Here is a 22279-nt window from a genome sequence, read left to right as displayed (position 1 = left end):
CTTAGAAAGTTCATTAATGTAATCAAACTGAGGAGTAAGTGATCTCACTACCTTTTCAATGATTACTTGTTCAGAGAGAGTTTCTCCATAATATTTCATCTCATTTGTGATCAGAATCATTTTGGCGGTATAATCAGGTACCTTCTCATTAATCTTCATGTTGAGATTCTCATACTGTTTACATAGATACAGAAGCTTCACCTTATTCACTAATGCATCACATCCGTAGCATTGTACTAGTGTGTCTCATGTTGCCTTAGTCGTCGTTGAATCAACGATCTTCTCAAACATATTCATATTTGCACACTGATGGATATAGAACAGCGCCTTTTGATCTTTCTTCCTCGTTTCTCTATGCATATTTCTTTGCACTTCCGCTGCATCTACTGGAACCACCGTGTAAGCTTCACTGACGAGATCAAGAACATCTTGAGCATCAAACAACACACGCATCTAAATCATCCACAAATTTCAAAATTCTTTTCTTAAAATATTGGAAGCTTTGTGTTCAAGCTACCGCTTTTGTTGTTCGTCTTTGTTCTTATACAAATTCACTAAAATCTCACCAATACTCGTGTTTCCCAATCCCTTAGAATCAAGAAATGTGATTTTGTTTTAATTCAGATCTTTAATTCATCGTGACTTGAATGAACAAAATCAATCGCACACGTCTAACGTACACTCGTGTTTCCCGTTCCTGAATTAGAACTGGAGCTCTAGATATATATTGTTGGTGCACAAGAATGAAAAGAAGATGGAAGATGGAGAGAGAGAGAGAGAGAGAGAGAGAGAGAGAGAGAGAGAGAGAGAGAGAGAGAGAGAGAGAGAGAGAGAGAGTTTATAACTAACTTTTACTCTCAGATGCAAAAACGGCTACAGTGAAAATTCTGTTACAAACTGAACTTGAGTTCAATATTTATATCATTAAAACCACTAAATGAAACTCAAATTAAATCTAAGTGCAACTTGAAATTAATGTGAATTTAGATTACGCTTCAACATTAACTTGGTAGAAGAATATAAAAAAAGGCGATAAACACAAATGTTTGCTTATCCAGCTCGATCAAATGATACTTCTAGGGAAGAGAGGAGAGCATCTCTTCAATTTACTATACTACAAAAGTTATTATAAGATATTACAAATGATTTACAAGAAAATAGTCTTACAATTCCCTAAAACAAAACTTATTTTATACCCAAGTGTTTCTCAATCTCTCCAATTCTCAACACAGTAATCACTAAAATCCAAGGTGTTTAACAGTATTGTCTGATCCTTCTAGATAAATCCAAAGGTTTTCGTAAACCCTAAACTCTTATTTCTCCTTTTAGCTCTAAAGTTCTAAATATTGTCACATCTATTTATAATTGCTAAAACCTAACATATTCACAACAAAGCCCAAAACACAACTCATTAACATATGAAGTCATGAACTGGACCAAAAAAATCTCAAAACACGTAAAACGAGAAAACTAGATGGATTATTGGAAAACTCTGACAACGTATGAACCGACTCCGACCGAGCGCTACCGCCGACCTCCATTGTTGCCTCGTCTCGCCGACTCTCCTCCGATGTCGGCCCACGTCCGGCCGTTGACCCTCTTCCGCCGCCGACAAAATTATGTAACTCCTCCACCGCATGCCACCGTCAATCGTCGGCCGCGGTCATGTCTTTGACACCTTCGTCTCTTATTTTTGCTTGATTTCTGAACCTCTGACTTTTTGGATGACTTTTTGAAATTTACGATTTTCTAGCTTATGCAATCTTCAAATATGTTTTCTTCTCTTCATCAGTTAAGATTTTAAAGCATACTTCAATATGGAAGATATGATAAACAGGTACTTAGCACATAGTTATACATAATAAATTAAAAAAAAAACATGCACGTAAAAAAATATATAATTATGCAAAAAAAATATTTTAATAAAAAATATATCAACACAAAAATAATTAATCTAACAACAAATTTAAATTTATAATTAAGTGACAATTAATATTTATTTGTTTATTAGCGGATATGAATATCCATTTAAAAACTATTAAACTATTACATTACTTATGTATGACTTCATTAATTAATTTATGTTTATTGTAGATGTATTCATGATAAATTTTATTTTCAGATACAACTTCTTTTGTCATGTTTAGCATGACTTAGATCTAACATAAATTTTAGGATGATGTTATTTAAAATACAAAAATCATCGGCTAACAAATCACATATTTTTTTAGAAGTAAGAAAGATTGTATTAATGCCATGAACGATCAAAGATGTGTGACGAATTATGGCGTGTATGAAGACATAAATCATTTGTTTGTAATATGTGATTTTTTGGTAGGTTGTGCCAATTATTTTTAATTGGTTACTATTCTCTACGATATCCCAAGGAATGATTTTGGACCATCTCTTACAGTTCGGGGGACTCAGTGGTTTTTTGAAAAATATTTAGTTGACTTTTAACACTATCTGTTTCGCAGTGGTTTGGGTTATTCGGAAAGAGTGAAATAAGCGTTTTTTTTCCAGAATAAAGTGGAACATTTGCAAATGTTATCTGAAAGGGTAAAACTTCGGTCATTTTGGTGGTTAAAGTCGAAATTTGTTACTTTTAATTATGACTAATAGTTATGGAGATTAAATCCTTTATCTTGCTTATCATATGTTATGTAGATTGCTTTTCGCTATTTTTTTCAGTTTGGATTGTAATTTTGAATTCTTTCTTGTCTTTTTCGATACATCTTGTGCCAGATTGACTTGTTTTGGTCGTTAATATATATATATATATATATATATATATATATATATATATATATATATATATATATATATATATATATATATATATATATATAACAACGAGAGTTTAGGCTATGCAATACAAGCTAAAAGATTTACAAGTCAATCATTCAAAAAAAAAACTAGAGGTCCATTAGAACTTGCTTCAAACCATCCCACGATAGATTTTTAGCTAATGCCACAATTTTAATAACACCTTTATGGCCTCCTTTAAAGAGGATTTCGTTCCTAACTAACTAGATAGACCAACTAACATATAGCCAAAATAAGATACACAAATTCTTCTTAATCTTTCCTTTCAAGAGATTTCCAAAGGCCTTCAAATGGTCCAAAACCCCAACACATGTAGACAGTTAACCATAACCAATCCACTCCAAAATACTTTGCCACACGCGTGCTTCCACTGGACACATAAGAAAAAGTTGGAAATAAGTTTCACCAGTTCCTAAACAAAGTGGACATACTGGATTCTGTAAACACGTAATGATCCCTATTTTAGTCGATTCATCCCTTGTTTGAATTCTATTAAAAAGAAGTCTCAAAGTAAAGTCTTGAATGTTGCTTGGGACGTTGGATTTTTACACCAGCTTTAAAGCACTAGACATATTCTAATTCTAAGTGGGAACCTGCACCATAAATGATTTCCATCCTACAACATGCAGCCTTAACCGAGTAACATGCTACATATCACACCATCAAACAAAAGCATCGGCTAAAACCAGATTTGGACTAACATTAATAAGAATATTTTGCAGTTCCTCCTATTCACTCCTTATTGCACTTTCAAGAAGATCATGATTGATCCTCATATTCCAAATCCAAACATCATTAAGCTAATGGCCATCGCCATGCACTTTTGATATTGAATCCTACACAATAGCAAATAAACCAAGAAATAACAAATTCAAAGGATTTGAACCCTTCCATGTGTGTCTCCAAAAGTCAATTTCTAAATTATTTCTTAATTTACGAGCAATGTTATTTCCAAACCAATTTGGATCTTACCTCCAAACACCTACTAAAGCCCTTAGTCTCTCCACCAAAGTGAAGCTTTCCTAGAATTAATATACCAAAAAGGGTCAAGGATCAAACCATTGATATCTCCATACCTTAAAGCTATATGAGGGTGTCAAATATAGTTATGCATTGAAATGACTTTCCATGCCCATTTGTTTAGAAATGCCAAGTTGAATGATTTGCAATGCTTGGCCCATAAGCCACCTTTAAGTTTCGATTTGCAAGTTGTTGACCAGGAGACCTATTTTATTTTCCTCTTGTTCTCTTCACTTTCGATGAAAGCTCGTTGAGTCTTTGTAACTTTTTAGAGAACTACTTTAGGTTATTTGTAGAAGGAGAAGTAGAATAGAGGGATGGAATTCAAAATTGAGTTTAAAAGAGTCACTCGACCTACAAGAGAAATCAGTTTACCTTTCTAAGAAGAGAGTCGATTGCGAAGCTTAAGCAAAATTGGATCCCAAGTTGAACTCCTACGAGGGTTGACCCCAATTGTAAGTCTAGAAAAATGAAAGGGAAGTGATTGATTGCACAAAATAAGAAATTAGATGTTGCCAATAAGAAATCAGGATCAACATTAAAACCCAAGATTTTACTTTTATGAAAATTAACTCATAATCTAGATGTCATTTCGAAACCACGCATTACAACTTTAATTGACCAAAAATTTCCCCACAATGTTTTCCCCAATATAATCGTATCATTCGTAAATTGTAGAAGATCTAACTCAATATTTTATGTCACTTTGAAAGGATGAAAACTCGACAATGAACAATCATTTTTCATAAGACCTGACATGCCTTCAACCACAATAATGAAAAGAAATGGAAACAACGGATCTTCTATGTTAATCTAAAATAATTGTTAATAAAAATTTAATTAATATATTAAAAGTATAAGAATATTTTATTTTAGGATTTAATTGAAATTCACTCACAGTGTAAAAGAATTTTACAGTGTCGATTAATCATATGCGTTGGATATTGAAATAAGTTTGACTTTTATTTTAAAAATCTATAAAGTAATGCAAACGAGTGATGATGATGAAACGACATTATAAATATTTTTACATGACAGTGCATAATAATTAATCCCTTTATTTTATCAATTAGTCATAATTATAAAAAAAAAATATTTTAATATCTCTAAAATAACACATATAAATAATTATAATATTCTAACTGTATAATTTTTTTTTATATTGACGATAATAACATCTGACCATATAATTATACTTTTATAATAAAAAAATATATCTCTGCTGAAACAATATTGAACTTGATGGGTAGATGTTTTCTTTTCCAAGAATTGAACTATATAATAAAATAAAAAAGGTAATACTACTACTAGTTAGAAGAGTAGAATATATGTTATACACGTGTGCGTACCAGATTGAAGCCCTAGGGTTGATCCCAACACAGGCCAAATTGAAAGTGATTGATCCTAAAGGTATGAGGTGAATGAGTATGGGAGATGTAAAGAAGAAGAAAAAAACGTACAAATTAAATCACATTCATGGCCATATATCAATTGCCACCTAACATTTTACTGCTCTCACGTTTATATTTAATTTCTTCTCATGGCCTACCATCCCTAATGCTATCTACCAAATTTAGACATTATTTCATTTTGCTCTTTGTTCTTTTGGCACTAGTTTCAATCATTCTTTTATTTTTATTGTTATCAAATTAATGTAAGTCACATTTTTTTCTTTCTGATATAGATTCTAAGTCACAGATAATATGATGTTGAGACTTAAGTAGTACTACGTAGGAAGTAGGCATGACAAAGCGCGTTTCGGATATGGTTTTTATTTTGGTAAATTCAAATTTGAATTCTCAAATAATTTATATTTTTCATCCTCAACCATAATGGAGAGTTAAAATCCAAATTTATGCCTAAAATAAAATATCATCTCAAAAAATTTCATACACATTTTAAATATTTTAAATAATTAATATAAATAAAAATATCAAAATATTAGACACATATTTAATATTTTAAATTATCAAAACTAAGTATAATGTCCCTGTTACCCGACTCGTTCATATTTTTTTTAATCGGAAATAACCCAAAACTAAACACAAATTCAGTCAAAAGTGAGTTGTTCCCGTCAACTTCGAGGCAAGTTCGAGTGAATACCTCCGAGTACGAGTTATGTTGTAATACCTATTAGGAATGTTGGAAATTCGCCTTAATGCGGAATTTCACCAAATCTATGGAGAATTCTGAACCAAATCTTGATGAACTAGGATCAATCTTTATGATTAATTACTCTAGTTGTTCTTCACTTTTTACTCGAGTGAATCAACCACACATTGGTTGCAAGATTTCGCTGCATAAAGATATAAAGGTAATGGAAGGATAGTATTGTATATTCATGAAGGGACATATTTAACTTGGTTAAATAATTGATCTAATTAGGGATTGTTTGTCTGGTTAAGAATCCAAACATTTTAAAATCTTTGGTTTGGGAAATTAGTTACTTAGTAACTGTTTCGGTTGGAAGGCTTATCTGATTCAAAATCTTTCATAAATTCGAGATCAATCTAGTATAAAATCTCATGTTGGTTCGTAGTTTTCCTGTGAAATCCCTGGTTTGGTTCGCAAGCTTAGTCTGATTAGAAGCTTGTTAAGGTTGGAGATCGGTCCAGTATAAAATCTCATATGTTCCTGGTCAGACTATCAAAATCCCAGGTTGATTCATGAGTTCAGCCAGGATTAAAAGCTCACACAGGTTCGAGATTAGTCCATGTAAAATCTCGGTTTAAAGCTTGAAGAATAACCGCTTCAAGTCATTGTCTAAAAATAAGACCCACCATTTTAAACCGTTGTTTGAAAGGAAGTTAGTCATAAACTTCATTTACCTTGTATAAGTGGGATAAAGAGTTCAACGTGCTAAAATTTATTAAGTTTATTGGATATTCTCAAGAACAAATCTTGGGAAAAATATTATGTCTTTTTTTTTTTACCAAACCTCTATAGTATCTAGTGTTGTATTCTATCCCTTAACTCTTTACTTTGAGCATTTTATTCTTAATTTTCTGGTGCTTATTTCTAAAACTTTTTTAAAATAGTTTTAAACTCAAAAAATAGTTCTAAATATTTTTCAAACTCATGTTTTTTTGAAAAGCAGGTGGAGCATCCGCTTTCATTTTGAGTAGATAGATCCAAATGTATTTGATGAAAGCTTTTACAAAAGTAATGTAATAAGAGTAATCGCTACTAAAAGAAGGAAAAGATGGTCCTACAAATCAATATGGATTAATTCAAACGGACAATCATACATAATTTTAGACAATAGTGTATGCAATCTATGTAATTTGCCAAGACAATAGGAATTAAAAAATTCAATAGAACTTTTATTGCTCAAATGTTTATTAAATAAGTCAAGAATACTATGAATAAATCTAGGACCATATCTATAATGCAAAATGCACATATTATAGTAATTGAACCTGCATTATCAAAACTATGAGCGTCAATAGTATTATTTACAACATAACTCACATTTTGAGACTTGTTGCATATGAGCTTTCTTGAAGATTCTAAAGCTAGATTTTAAAGCAATACAATCATTATCATCAAGAAATCCTTCAAGTAGCATTACATTAGATGTATGTGATTTGACATAATATTTGTCAAAATAAGATTCCAAATACACATTGTTATCCTTGGCATATTTAGACACCCAAATTATATTTTTAGTAATTCTAGGAACATTAAGTAAGTTGTTTAGATTCAACATATAATTGAACATAAGTTTGGATCTAAATTTTGAGAAACCACCTGATTTGACTACCAAGCTACGACCATTATCAACTATAGCGTAATTTATATGGACCTTCACAAAGAATGTTTATTTTGTAAATAAGAAGTACTAAAAGTAATGTGATGGGACGACCCAACTATAATGTAATGTATATGGACCTTCACAAGAGTGTTTATTTTGTAAATAAGAACTACTAAAAGTAATGTGATGGGACGACCTATCTCTACAAACTAGGATTGGGATTCAAGGCATTGAGGTACTTGGAGTTCATCTTGATGAGTCCAAAGAGCAATTGCTTGTCGGGATGGATACTTGATTCTTTTTGCCTCCATTATCATTAGAAGGACCAATTGAAGATGAGGGATCATATTTGATGTAGAGTTGATAGATTTGTCAATTACCTATGATGTAGACTTGTCTTCCACACCCTCTACCATGATTAAAACGTCCATACTACGAGATTATTGATAGGAGCCAAATGGTCCACCATTTCTACTAGAGTTAAGACTTGTTGTGGCCTAAATAACAATTGCAGTTGTACAAAGAATTGATTGTTTTTGGCGAAACTTGTCTAGTTAGACTTTTTGAACGTTCAAGAGGGCTTCTACATCATATATATATATATATATATATATATATATATATATATATATATATATATATATATATATATATATATATATATATATATATATATATATATATATATATATTTCAATTTCTTCTCCATTACCATAAATCATCGGTATAAAAGACTATATTTTTTTGGTAGATCTTAAAGAACCGCCTCTATTGTGGTCCCTTTTAGTGATATGATCTCTAATAACTAGCAAATGAATCATTTATGGGTCTAACTCATAAGAATATTTAAAGATAGAACAATTATCTTGGTGACTTTTAATTTTATCCTTAGTTAGAGGGTGGATTAGTTCAACTGACAATAATATTTGAATTTAATTGATATACTCTAATAATGTAAAGATTTTTTAAACTATCAGTTAATCACATTATTTGAAATATTTGACTTTTATTTTAAATATTTAAAAAGTAATACAAATAGATGATTGTGATGCATTGACAGTGTAAAACTTTTTATAATGACAGTGCATAACAATTAATCTCATAATATTTATAAATCAATAATTTTTTTTGCCATAATAATAATAAATAATAGTTACATCTTGTTTCATTAATAATATAATTATTTCATATTATTTGCGCATATATTCAAAATATGGGCAGTACACACTTCACACCCCGAGTAATTTCTTGACAACGTGACAAGTCCTCTAGGCTCACCCTCCCCACCTAAAACTTTAATTATACTATTTTTATACAAAAAAAATTTATTTTCATTACATTAATTTCAGAATCCAACTGCCTGTAATATATTCTTATTAAATAAAAACAACTGTGTGTGAGCTGTTTTATTTCCCACAAATAAATTTAACCCATGGATTTTAGTCTTTATAAACATTTTTTCTCATTTTGCAAATTTAAAAGTTTGCTTATACTTTCTCCAATCTTAAAGAAATATTTAAATAAAAAAAAAAAAGTAAAACAATTTTACTTTTGACAAATAGCTTAATAATCAAAATTTTACTCTTTAAAACAAATAATAATATCTAGTATGTTAAAATTTTAACTCACGCATCTTCAACATTACTGTATACCTATTGGAGTCATATTAACGCACAAAACTTTATATTAATATTATTTTAAAAAATTATTGATTTATGAAAGATTCAACAAATATATCATCAATATATTTGAATTATTTAATTCAACTAACAAATATGATTTCTCTCACTCGCTATTATATTACATAATTTTATTAAAACATTTGTCTCTTATAATAAAGATAAAACACATTTATTGGACAGGACCTCGAGCAGCTGAAGTTCTAGTAGTAGTTATGATCCTAATTGTTTGTGTATAAATATTCATGTAAAATACATTATCCTATAATACATTTAAAACCTTCTTTATTTCATTCACAAGAAGGAACAAGTGTTTGTTGTGTTTCTCCAATGACTTCTTCGTTCTTGATCCATTTCATTCTATTCTTTACTTTGTGCTTCAAAGCAAAGGCTGTGATAAAGCTTCCTCCAAATGTTACAGTTCCAGCAGTGATAGCATTTGGAGATTCAATCGTTGACTCAGGAAACAACAATCACCTCAAAACTTTGGTCAAATCTAACTTCCCTCCTTATGGCAAAGATTTTCAAGGTGGTGTTCCAACTGGTAGATTTTGCAATGGAAAAATTCCTTCAGACATTCTAGGTATTCTCTCTCTCTCTCTCTCTCTCTCTCTCTCTCTCTCTCTCTCTCTCTCTCTCTCTCTCTCTCTCTCTCTCTCTCTCTCTCTCTCTCTCTCTCTCTCTCTCTCTCTCTCTCTCTCTCTCTCTCTCTCTCTCTCTCTCTCTCTCTCTCTCTCTCTCTCTCTCTCTCTCTCTCTCTCTCTATCTATATATATATATATATATATATATATATATATATATATATATATATATATATATATATATATATATATATATATATATTCATTACAACATTTTCTTTTCTATTTTCTCTCATTTCTAATCATCAAAGCAAAACATTTGTTGAGATATTTGTTCAAATTTAGAAACTTATTTTTGTCTTCATTTGTACAGTTTTTCTTTAGCACTATGATATTTTGGGTGTGAAAATTGACAGATAGCCATTTTGATAGGGTCTGAATGTAGTAATTTTTGAATTGGGGAAAGAATATTGGTCGTTTAATATATATTACCAATTTTTTTTGTGTTTTTCATCTATAGATCTTTTTGGCTACAAAATTACTTCATGAAGTTATGATTAAATTAAATTGATAACATAGCAATAATTAGTAAAAGAGAAGAATAGTAACAAGTATTAAAAAGTTTGATTGTTTCATTTATTTATTTATTTTCTATTGATAGATCCTAACAACTTGGAGAAAGTATGAGATCTTCAATCCACCAAAATATTTATGATTTCAGATTTCTTTTTTTGTGGGATCCACCAAAATATGACTTATAATAACATCATGTATGTTCTATTTCCCAGAGACCTATGTATCTTCCTGTGTAGGTTCTTGTTAAATTTAATTGAATATAAAAATATTTGAAGTATGATTGTGATTCAGCAATCATATAAAATATTTTATACCGACAGCATAATAATTAATTTCTTAAAATAAAATATGAATTATATTTTAAATTTATTTATATATATATATATATATATATATATATATATATATATATATATATATATATATATATATATATATATATATATATATATATGAGATTTGAACTTGAAATATTAAAATTAATAAAATAAATTATTTTCATTGAGAGTTGAATTCAAAACCTCTCACTTATTAAATGGGTGCTCTAGAAAACTTATATTTTTCTTTTGTATTTTTCACTAGAAACTTATAAACAAATAACTGTTTTTTCCCAAATTCATGTCTAGATTTTTTGTTACTTTATTTAAATTATATTTTTTCAACCGAAAAAATCAAATATTTTTAGATTTGACATCATTATCCTGATAGTCAAAGAGTTCAATCTCAAAATTAATATATAAAAAATTGTCACATTTATAGAAAGTGGGGATAAAAGATAGGGGGAGAAGAAGAAGGAGGATGATAGTGACAAAACAAAACACTTTAGAAATGTTACTATGCAAGTTAAAATATAAGTGCCTTATTTGCAGTGATCAATAAAACTACCATGCATAAAACAAATTATCAATAGGTCAGATTCTGATTTCCAATGAACTTCCTTGCAGCTGAAGAATTGGGTATCAAGGGGTATGTACCTGCATATTTGGATCCAAATCTCAAATCAACTGATCTTCTTACGGGCGTAGGGTTCGCCTCCGCAGCATCAGGATACGATCCATTGACACCACAAATTGCGGTAAATATATATATATATTAAAAATAGTTTTTTATTAATTAAAATGACACTAATGATTATTTCATAATATTATCAGTCGGTGATACCGTTATCGACTCAACTAGACATGTTCAAAGAATACATAGGAAAGCTGAAAAACATGGTTGGAGAAGAAAGAACAAACTTCATCCTAACCAATAGTCTTTTTGTTTTGGTGGGAGGTAGTGATGACATTGCCAACACATATTTTATTGCTCATGCAAGATTACAATATGACATTCCTGCTTACACTGATCTTATGTCCAACTCAGCCACTAATTTTGTAAAGGTAATACATACTTTATATTTATAAATAAATAAAAAATAGCAGGGTTAGGTTAAATCTTTTATAATTTACTGAGGTCGAAGAATTAGTCTCTGCAGCTGTATTTAGAAGATATTTGATTCATACTAAAAAAACTTTGACTTACTATATGATTATTTTCCCCCTTGAATAGGAAATATACAAACTTGGAGCTAGAAGAATTGCTGTACTAGGTGCACCACCAATAGGATGTGTGCCATCACAAAGAACTCTTGCTGGAGGGATAGTAAGAGAATGTGCAGAAAAATATAATGATGCAGCAAAGTTATTCAATCTCAAACTCTCAAAGGAGCTTGATTCTCTAGGTCACAACTCACCTAATAGCAAGATAGTTTACATTGATGCTTACAATCCTCTACTTGATATCATTCTCAATTATCAAAAATATGGTAATGATATTTGATCTCAAAGTACTATAGAAAAAGTGACTATGCAACCCTTATATTACACATTTGTTAACCAAGTTTTTATTTTCTTATTGAATTTTAGGGTTCAAAGTTGTGGATAGAGGTTGTTGTGGCACAGGGAAACTAGAGGTTGCAGTGCTATGCAATCCTTTTGATACTACTTGTTCTGATGCTTCTGAATATGTGTTTTGGGATAGTTACCATCCTACTGAAGGAGCTTATAGAAAGCTAGTAGATGCGATTCTTCAAGAATCTTTCAGCAGATTGTTATAATGAGTTTGTCAATTTAATTGTTGGATTTTGCAGTCAAAGAATCCAATTTCTTGTTTGTCTGGGGATTAAGATGATTGATTGTTTCAAGTATTAGTACTTACTATCTATTTAAAAGTTGATTTTTGGGAGGTTTTAGTGGAAAAAAATTTAAAGGATTGTGTCTGTATCTTAAAATATATGATATTTTTATAAAAACAATACGATTTTATATACTAATATAATATATTGTTTTTTAAAACTTTTGAAATATTTAACACATTTAAAATATATATGCAACTCTCTTAAAACAAATTCTCGAAGAGAATTTATGTATTCATATAATAGGACAGTTGTTCGTTATGAAAAGTTTATTATTAATTAACAATTGATTAGTAAAATTGATAGTGTTCATATTTGAATTTAAAAAACAATTGGTAAAACAAAACAAGAACAATTATATTGGTATCATCTATTTTGAAAGATGTATAATTTCATATTGTTTAGATCAAGGAAGTTGCTAGCCAGGTTCCACTATTAGAAGAGGAACTTATAGTCTAAGATATATAGCATTGCATCATGTGTGGATATGGCAATGTTAAGCACCATGCATGTGCATGAATACCTAAGAGAGCATGCATGGATTAATATAAATATTAGAGTCATGGTTTTGTAACGAAATCATAATTTTATCATCCACGATTACTTTTCTGCAACAAAATATTGAATTTGACGTGTCAAATTTTTCTTAACTTTTTTCTTTTAACATTCAAATGGTTTTATTGTGAAAATTCTAACAAATTTAGTGAATTTGTTGATAACTTCAAATACATTAAAAAATTTGATGTGAGTAAAAAATAAAAACAGAGACAATTAAATTCAAAAGTGGGTTTATGTTCATACTCCATTTTCAATCTTTTCTTTGCTTGATTGGGAGTGAGACTCGATTTGGTGCCTTTGTTTTTAGGGGTGTGTTGTGAGGTCAGTTGTCCTCCTTTATTCTTTTAGGTGATCGCGTTTACCTTTATTTGGTGATGTGGTGTTTGGTGTCTTGATGTAGACTTCTATTTAGCATGGTGGATTGGTTGTTCTCTTTTTTTGTGGTTTTTCTTCTACTCGTCTTCCCTTGTTTGGGCTTCTGTTTAGCCGACTTTTATCGTTTTAGTGCACTGCTAGTGCTCTTAGCTGTATCTTTTACTCTTTGACTTAAACTCATGCTGATGTCAATTTACTCGTCAACCACATTGTTGTGCTCTCTAAATTGAATTATCATTCGACAACTTTAATCAAGTCCAAACCACGTTTGAACATTGAGCTTGCCATTTGCATCCAATTGCTTTCAACCATCTTTTTTGGCTTAGGTAATCTAACAAGTCCATAAGCATGGTTTTTCAATTGTATTCGACTCCACCTATTTTCTAATGCTTCCCTGAAGGTCCATTTTTTAGTTTTGCAACCCTTCAGACACATTCAAAGTGTAACACCGGCATAATTGTACCTTTGAGATAGTACAATCTCCTTTATTATCTTATCACAAGTCAAAGGATAGTTTGTAATTGTTATGTATTTACTACTAGTATCCCTAATGGAGACCTACACCACAAACTAAGTATTATCCACCGGAGTTTCTAAAATCTTCCTCTCTGTTAGACATGAGACTCCAAACAAAAGAGAGGGTGTGAATTTGTGTGAGATTGAAAGTCCATTTTCAAAATAAAATCTTTTACAAATTTAAAGTTTAAAACTCTTTTGTATAACAGACAGGGTAAAAGCAACATAAATAAATGACTAGAATGTAAAGAGTTAAGGGATAAGAGAAAATACCAAAATTATAGAGGTTCGGTCTTAATGAAGTGACTTATTCCTCTCTCCAAGAATTTCTCCTTTAATGTTTCCACTATCTTTAGATATTTTATAAGATATGACCATGAATCTCCTAATACAAGGATTGGAGTTTTTCAATGGCTAACTTTCCAACCAAGACCGAAGCTTTAAGTACGCAGACCTCCGCAACCAACTGATAGCTTTTAGCATAGGCTAAACTCGCGAACCAAGAGAGACATTTTTAACAAATGACTTAGTTCACGAACCGATTGAGAGTTTTAATAACGGATCCCTCTCAAACCAAACAGAGTTTTTACTTGGTTTACCTTAACAATCAAAATAGATATTTTTACTTGGTTTACCTTTGCAACTCTTAGGCTTTAAAAGTGCAATGCTCGCGGGCCCTCCTTACCCTCGCCCTCATTTTTTTGTTGGGAGGGCCAAGGTTTTAAGTCAGCACACTCAATAAAGCCCGCTTTGTCTTTCCCTTTTTTTTGCAGGCATTTACGTGGTGGACATACTCGTTTAGCTCCCATACTCACAGATATAAAGATTTTACTCTCAAAAGCACTAAGGAAAGTGTGAGAAATAAAGAAATAAAGAAGAGTGAGAGAAATGCATCTCAAATACGTTTTTTGGTCTGTAAGAAACGATGAAGAAGCCCTTTATTTATAGGATAAAGGTGACTAAAATATGGAAACAATCCATGGGTTTTTCAAATATGACCCCCAAAAATGGAAGGTTTTTATTTCTAACTTATGTCAACCATTGAGGGACTTTGCCAATCTATTATAGGTGTTACAAATTGATATAATTAACTATCCCAAAGGCCTAATAGAATATATGTTTCTAAAACATACTTCAATTGATTAAACAGCTCCATAATCAATTAGTTGGGCTTTTAAAATATTTTTAGGTGATTTATGAAATTAATATAGGTTTTTCAAGAGTTTCAAGTGTGTGTTTGTGTGTGTGTGTGTGTGTGTTTGTTTGTGTGTGTGTGTGTGTGTGTGTGTGTGTGTGTGTGTGTGTGTGTGTGGTGTGTTGTGTGTGTGTGTGTGTGTGTGTTTGATTTTTCTTAGTAGAATCAAGAGTTAGTCTTATATCTTTATAGATATTGATCACTCGACACTGACTTGGTGAACTTTCACACTTGCTCTCTTTCACAACTCTGAAGCTTCTTATTCTTTGCCACACTATCTTTGACTTTAGCACTTAATTTGAACCTAGAATCTTCTTCTAATGAGCTTTTGATCCTTCAGGCTCCACTTTCCACAAATCATAACACTTCCCACCTTATAGATAGAAATTAAAAACACAATTACCATAAATTTGATTTGGCAATAGGAAAAACTTTGACGACCTTCAAAACCTAGTTGGTTACACTTTCCTACAACAAACCTCTGTAAGTGTTGGGATGTTTATTCATTTAAATGAACACCTTCCAACTTGATAAGACTCTTTGGTACCAACCTTACCTTATAAATTCAAAGGCAACACAATAGTCAAATGTGTTTCTATCCATTATCTTCTAAAAAAACTCATCAAAATGTAGTGAAACAACCTTCAAAAATCTATCATGCTTTGAACTCAAATCCCCTAGTTTGTTCACATCATGAAAGTCTTCATTATCTGATGATGATTGAACAACATCATTAAAATCTTATAAAATATATAAGACACATATTTTAGACCCTTTAGCTATGATCTTTCCACCATGTGAAATCTTAACCATTCCATGTTCAACTCTAGTGCAATATCGTAGATCATCAAACATGATATTGGATAACAAATTAATTCTATGCTACATAACATACTTCATGTTATGAAGAAGAAACTCACGATCATCGAACATTTTAAGTCTGATTGTAACAATACCATGAATCTTGCAAGCCTTATTATCATCGAGGCAAACTACAATACCTTCCTCTAGCCTCAAAGTTTTAGAGTATTCTTTTCTTTGACACATGTGACAATAGAAACATAAGTTCATGATCCAAATTTCGTCAATCTCAAAACCCGACACCACTAATGCACCAGCACTCCCCTAATTATCTTCCTCTGAGACAACTACAATATGAACAAAATCATCCTTGCCCCTCCTTTCAAGAAAACGCCTAATAAAGTGACCATTTTTATGACAAGTAAAATTTTTAATCATGACTTGTCAAACCTATTTGATTTGGATATCCCTCTAGACTCTCACCTCCTCCTCTTGAGACACTCTAGCATTCATCAATATCGTCAATTTTCAAATCTTTTTTCTTTTAAAGTTACTTGAATTTCACAACGAGTTGGACTTCATTCAAAGCAATAATACTTTTTTTACCATAAAGAAAGGCATCCTTGAACTGCTTAATGGATTAAGTTAATGAGTTTAACAAGAATACAAATTCTCTTCATCATCAATGTTCGCCTCAATGTTCTCCATATCATCAATGATCTTGTGAATTCGGTCAACTGCTCCCTTATGGATTTGTTTGCTGCCATTCGGAATGAGTTGAGTTGTTGTTTCAGACACAACATGTAAGCCAAAGATTTGATCATACACAATGAAGTTTTTCCCACATCAAAGTCGCAATCTTCTCCTTAGTGGTTTCCCTTTCAACTTTTGGCCTTATCGTCATCTCGATTTTCTCTACTTGTGTTAAGTGTGTAGGCATTGATGTATCACCCTTCAATGCTTCAATGCGCTTATCCCGAGTTAAAATTACTTGCATCTTCATTTTTCACAATCTAAAATTATTATCTCTATATGTCATTTAGAACCCATGGATCTCACTTGTAAACAAATTTTTTTTGCCCATGATGGACATCACTTGTTGTGAAAACTCTAACAATTCTAGTGAATTTGTTGATAGCTTCTAACACACCAAGAAATTTGATGTGTGTGACAAAGAATAATGGCAAACAAATTTATGACCTTGACAACATACTTACATGTTAAGAGTAAAGGCAAATACACAAAAATAAAAGTAAAAATATAAGAGACAAGAACAAAGAAACATGTATACCCAGTTCGATCAAAATTAACTTTTATGAATGAAAATGTCTCCTTTGTTCACTATATTTTCAAAATTTGTTACAAGAGATTACAAAAGAGTTGCAAGAAAATAACAACTTAAGTTCCCAAAAACAAACCATATTTTTTACCCAAGTGTTTCTCAATCTCTCAAACTTTCTCTATATATGAATCACACAATTCCAAAGTATTTATATGTGTTTCCCAATCCCCTTACATACCTCCAAAGATTTTCCAAATTCGAAGAACTCCATAACATTTCTACCCTTGCCTATCTAAATATTTCAATAAGATTTCTAACCCTTCTCTTTTTCTTCAGCTCGGAAGTTCTCAAATTTGTGAAGGCAAGAATGATAGAGATACATATTTATATATAATAGAATCAAACGGATCCTTAACAGATCTAAAACACAAGCCATTAACGAATGAATCTGCACACCAAAACAACCAAATCTAATACACATAAGTTGACTTAATAGGATTGAAGCCTGACTCGAATTGCCTGCCGAAGTCGACCAACAATGTCGTTGATTGTCGGTAAGTTGGAAAAACCTACCTGAATCGTTAGGCATGCCCGTTTTTCTTGCATTTGTTTACAGTATGAGTAAATAATTTAGGCATGCACTCTTTATTGTGCAAGGCTCGCCCTGCCTCGCCCCGTTCTTTTTGCAAATGCAGACACTAACATGAATTTTGTAATTTTAAACTTTATGGATACAGGACCCATCAGGCCCTCCCGCCATTATTTTTTCCAGGACGGGCCAAGATTTTACGTTTACTATATCTAATATATCTGTTTTGTCTTACTCCATTTTTTCGAGCTTTTACAGAAAAATCAAAATCATGTTTGTTTACCACCCCTAATTATCAAAGCTCCACCGCACCACAAACGGTCAAACCTGTGTCATCAAATTCTCCACCCCCCTATTGTGACTTAGCATCCTTTGTCAATATTCTTTCAATTTTTCAACTTTCTAACAATTTAGAAATATATTTTCTTTCTCTTTATTACTCAAAATGGACTATTACCTATCTATCATTGATCCATACAACATTGCTCACATTTACGCGATAAGAGAATTGCCATTGTCATTTTTTCAATTATAAACATGTGCTATCACGCAAAAGAACCCACGCACCAAATAGGGAAAAGTTTGATTAAAAAGCTCATCGTTATTGAGCTTAATTCAATTACTCCTTCGCCATTGTAATTCTTGGTTAAATATGAATGTCATTGTACATGAGATGCTTACCATTCTCAATCTCATTCGCCAGATGGGAGACCGGACACATTATGTTGTAAGGTCATTGGAATCCTTTTTCAAAATTTTCCATGATTCTCCACTTATACAAGTGCCATAAGAAATTAGGGGTATTAAAAAGACATCGGTTTCTCTTAATTTAAAAAAAAAAAACAAATTGGATCTAATTAAAGCCCAAAAGCAATAACCCGGTTGTAAATTGATTTACAAAATCCAGATTAGAATGAATCGTTTGGAAATGAAACAACTCTCCGAATCTCTGTAATTGATTATGAGCATCTCAATAGTTTTTATGTGAAACAAATTACTTGTTTCACAACTGTTTTTGTAAATCCTTTGTCCTTATGCTCAGGTATTATTTCCGCTTCACTAGTGAATGTAATTATTTCTACTATAGTCCTGCCACTAAACTCTGGTATGATTACATGAGAATGAGACCCATTACTTTAAGTGAAGATGAACATTAAACAGGGAATTCAGAACAATGTTATTTAATTTTTATTTCAAAGTGGTACAAAGGTCGTTCAAAAATCTACTTGGCAATTACTTGGACACATAAATGTTTAGGGTATAGTCCAATCGAACAAATGGAATAAGTGGAAGAATATTAAATGATAGAGATTAATGTAAACAAAAGTGTGCCAACCAAAAGCATATTAGTCCTATATTACAGGAACCATAACCACAATTAATAAAAATAAAACGATGATTAAACACTTGTAACAGAGTATAGCAATTTCTTAATGAGAAATGAAAGTACAAGCTACTATTAAATGGTCCAGAAAAATCAAAACATATTAAGCAACGGGCACCGCAATATCAGTGGCGTCCAAAACGGCAGGAGGAGGTTGGTTGTATTCCTGAGGTGGGTTGTATTCCTCCTCCTTTGGAGTGTGGATAGTGACAATATCAGGGAGGGGTGTTTTAGGGCCCTGTTTCCCTTTAGGATCCCAATCAAGCATAATCTTTACTTTGATACCAAGAACACCCTACAAGACAATATGAAATGAATTGTTAGCAACTCCATAACAAACAAAATGAATGAACAATTTGAAAACTTTGGGGGCGAAATAATTCTGAGGTAAGAGCATAAGCAAACCTGTCTGAGGAGCACGTGTCTAACTGCAGAGTCGATGTAATCTTTGACTGGTTGCCCAGAAGAAATCATGTATCCATCCTTAAACTTCATGGATTTAGCTCTTTGGGCCCTCAACTTTCCACTGACAATGACCTAATAAAAAAAATTAACAGTTACTACCAAATTAGTACAGAAAGCAATATAATAAATGAGTTGAAAGCCACTTTTTCAAGACATACCTCGCATCCCTTGGCACCACTTTCCATAACAAATCTCAAAACACCATAGCAAGCCCTACAATAGAGAGTGCAGGACACAGTTCAGTCACCGCAAGCACAAAATTGTATTCAAGAATTTAGCAGCTCCCAGATAAACTCTAGCCATGTAAAAATGTGGAATTTTGGAGATATATACTACGATTGCAACAATATGAAATATTACGAATACTGAACAATACAAGAATAAACAGAGGAATGTAATTTTAGACCCAATGCACACACAAACACGGGTCACGTGTTATGATTGCTAAACATAGCATTATCCTTTCTCAAAAGAGAGAAGTGGAAGACAAGATATCAAGTTAGGACACCACACAAAACCTAGAGCTAGTCTAGTTCACATCAATTACTGAATTAAATAAAAACATATGCTCTTCCCGTTTCCAAATCAACAGAATAACATTAACAAAATAACAATGACACAAATACAAATTCATAAAAACCAGAAAAAACAAACTTTTGTATGAGATATGTGGGATACTGAAATATATGAAGAGACAAGAAAAATAGCAAGTGATGAATCTGTTAACTAACAACAACATACACAGTTCTGTAAGAAAAATCCCCATAATTAAACATCAATATTAATATAAGCAGGATACAAAAAATCAAATTCTTGATGTGCAACATTATATATCATTATTATGAAACTCATACAAAGTTGTATAAATATACCTGCGAACAGCAAGACCACCAAGAAGCTTGTAACGCAGAGATTCAGCCTGAGCAATAGCACAAAGTCCTCTATTGTTAACCTTCTCAGCATAAAGTTCAACACTGTTCTCAGGAAACTTGAACCTCTTCTGAACAACTGAGGTGAGTTCTCTAATCCTCCTTCCTTTCTCACCTAAATAACACCCCAAAAATTCCAAAATAATTTTTTAAAGGTTAAAATATGCTTTTCGCCACTACAAATATATTATTTTTGGCTTTTAAAGAACTAAAATCAAATATTCAACCTATTACATATACATGTACCTATTCTAATATGAATAAATTTTAGATGTTCCAAGATATTTTCAAGTATTCAAAAGTTAGTTATAGAGACTAAACCAAAACATATGCAGAATCCATTTGCACAATTAAGCCACAAAAAAAGGCATACCAAATCAAATTCCATCAAAGTAATTGAAATTTCAAAAATTGAGGCAATCACAGACCTAGAACGGCTTGGGTACGAGTAGCTCTGATAATGATCTCAGTGCGCATTGGGGTAACCCTAACCTCAACACCAGAGTAACCATCTTCAGCAAGTTCACGAGTCAAAACCTCGTTCAATTCAGCAAAGAAAACTCCATCGGCAACAAACTACAACACAAAAATTCACAAATTTTAACGAAAACAGATGAAATGAAACAACACTTAAGGTAATATAGGATAAAAATGAAAATCGTGTCACTAACCTTTCTCTTCTTACTCATTTGGGTGGCCATGGTGAAGATGGTAATGGAAACTGTGCCTTGTAAAACTAGCGCCGGCGCCGATAATGATCGGAGAAGTAGAAACCCTAATTTGTTGACACTAGAAGCGATAAGTGATGTTATTCGTCTTAAAAATGATTAAGTCCAGAACGAAAGAGAACAAGCCCAACATGAGAGAAAAGGTCCAAGATATTACTTGATACACCCCCCATATATGTCATTTTATTCTATTTATTACTCACAATTTAGATATTTGCGACAACATCTCGTCTACCAAGTTTTTATGTTATGAACACCTTTGTTTTAACTTTTAAAAATATAGTTCAAAAAAATTTAGAGTGCTAAAAAAATGTTTTAATATATCTTTTATAATTTAAAAGATTAATTTTGATCTATAATCAAATATATAAATATTATTGAATATTAAAATATAGTTACAATTAAGAAGTGTCTTCTCGTTGTTCCGTGAGATTGAGGTTGGGTTAGGGTTCCGGCGTGACCCTTCCCTGGTGGTTATCTAGCTTCGACGACGGTGGTTTCCTCTAATCTGATTTAAATTCCTAATCTTCGAATTAGGGACCTCTCATAGGGACATTGCATGTGAAGTTGTTGTAGCGTTTCTCGTCGTTTATGAGTGATGTTAAAGATGGGTTTGCTTCTGCAAACCCTGCTACCAAAGCAATTGATGATGATTCTATGATACCATGTACGGAGCTGTATACGGGCTTGATTCCGTAGGTGCAGTTTCCTTGTTATGATAGAAATTGACAATGCAAGATCAAGAAATGCATTAATATCATGAGAGTATTCCTTCATATAAACATATAGTTACTAGGGAGCGCTTAGGTGAGAATGTTCCTCGTTCTAAGAAAACGACTATT

The 22279-nt window shown here is 31.7% G+C and overlaps 2 protein-coding genes across 2 annotated transcripts; one reads left to right on the top strand and one right to left on the bottom strand.

The window, feature by feature from the left end:
• Positions 1-9513: 9513 nt before the first annotated feature.
• Positions 9514-12737, top strand: LOC127091442 (GDSL esterase/lipase EXL3; the record flags this gene model as incomplete). The annotated part of the gene is made up of 5 exons (XM_051030080.1): positions 9514-9862; positions 11384-11514; positions 11591-11821; positions 11991-12246; positions 12347-12737. Coding segments are annotated over 5 exons (1158 nt in total), but the record flags the coding sequence as incomplete, so codon positions are not given.
• A 6477-nt stretch (positions 12738-19214) lies between these two features.
• On the bottom strand, positions 19215-21563 carry LOC127093443 (40S ribosomal protein S3-3). Its single transcript, XM_051032367.1, has 6 exons — positions 21381-21563; positions 21138-21285; positions 20653-20824; positions 19939-19993; positions 19721-19852; positions 19215-19610 (listed from the first exon to the last, which is right to left on the bottom strand). Exons 1-6 carry the CDS (start codon positions 21408-21410, stop codon positions 19419-19421), a joined length of 729 nt encoding a protein of 242 aa, XP_050888324.1. The 5' UTR covers positions 21411-21563; the 3' UTR covers positions 19215-19418.
• Between the last annotated feature and the right edge of the window lie 716 nt (positions 21564-22279).

The sequence above is a fragment of the Lathyrus oleraceus genome, chromosome 6, assembly GCF_024323335.1.
Source record: "Lathyrus oleraceus cultivar Zhongwan6 chromosome 6, CAAS_Psat_ZW6_1.0, whole genome shotgun sequence".
NCBI lineage: Eukaryota > Viridiplantae > Streptophyta > Magnoliopsida > Fabales > Fabaceae > Lathyrus > Lathyrus oleraceus.
The sequence above is the reverse complement of the archived record's forward strand: the minus strand, read 5'-3'. Positions and strand labels throughout refer to the sequence as shown.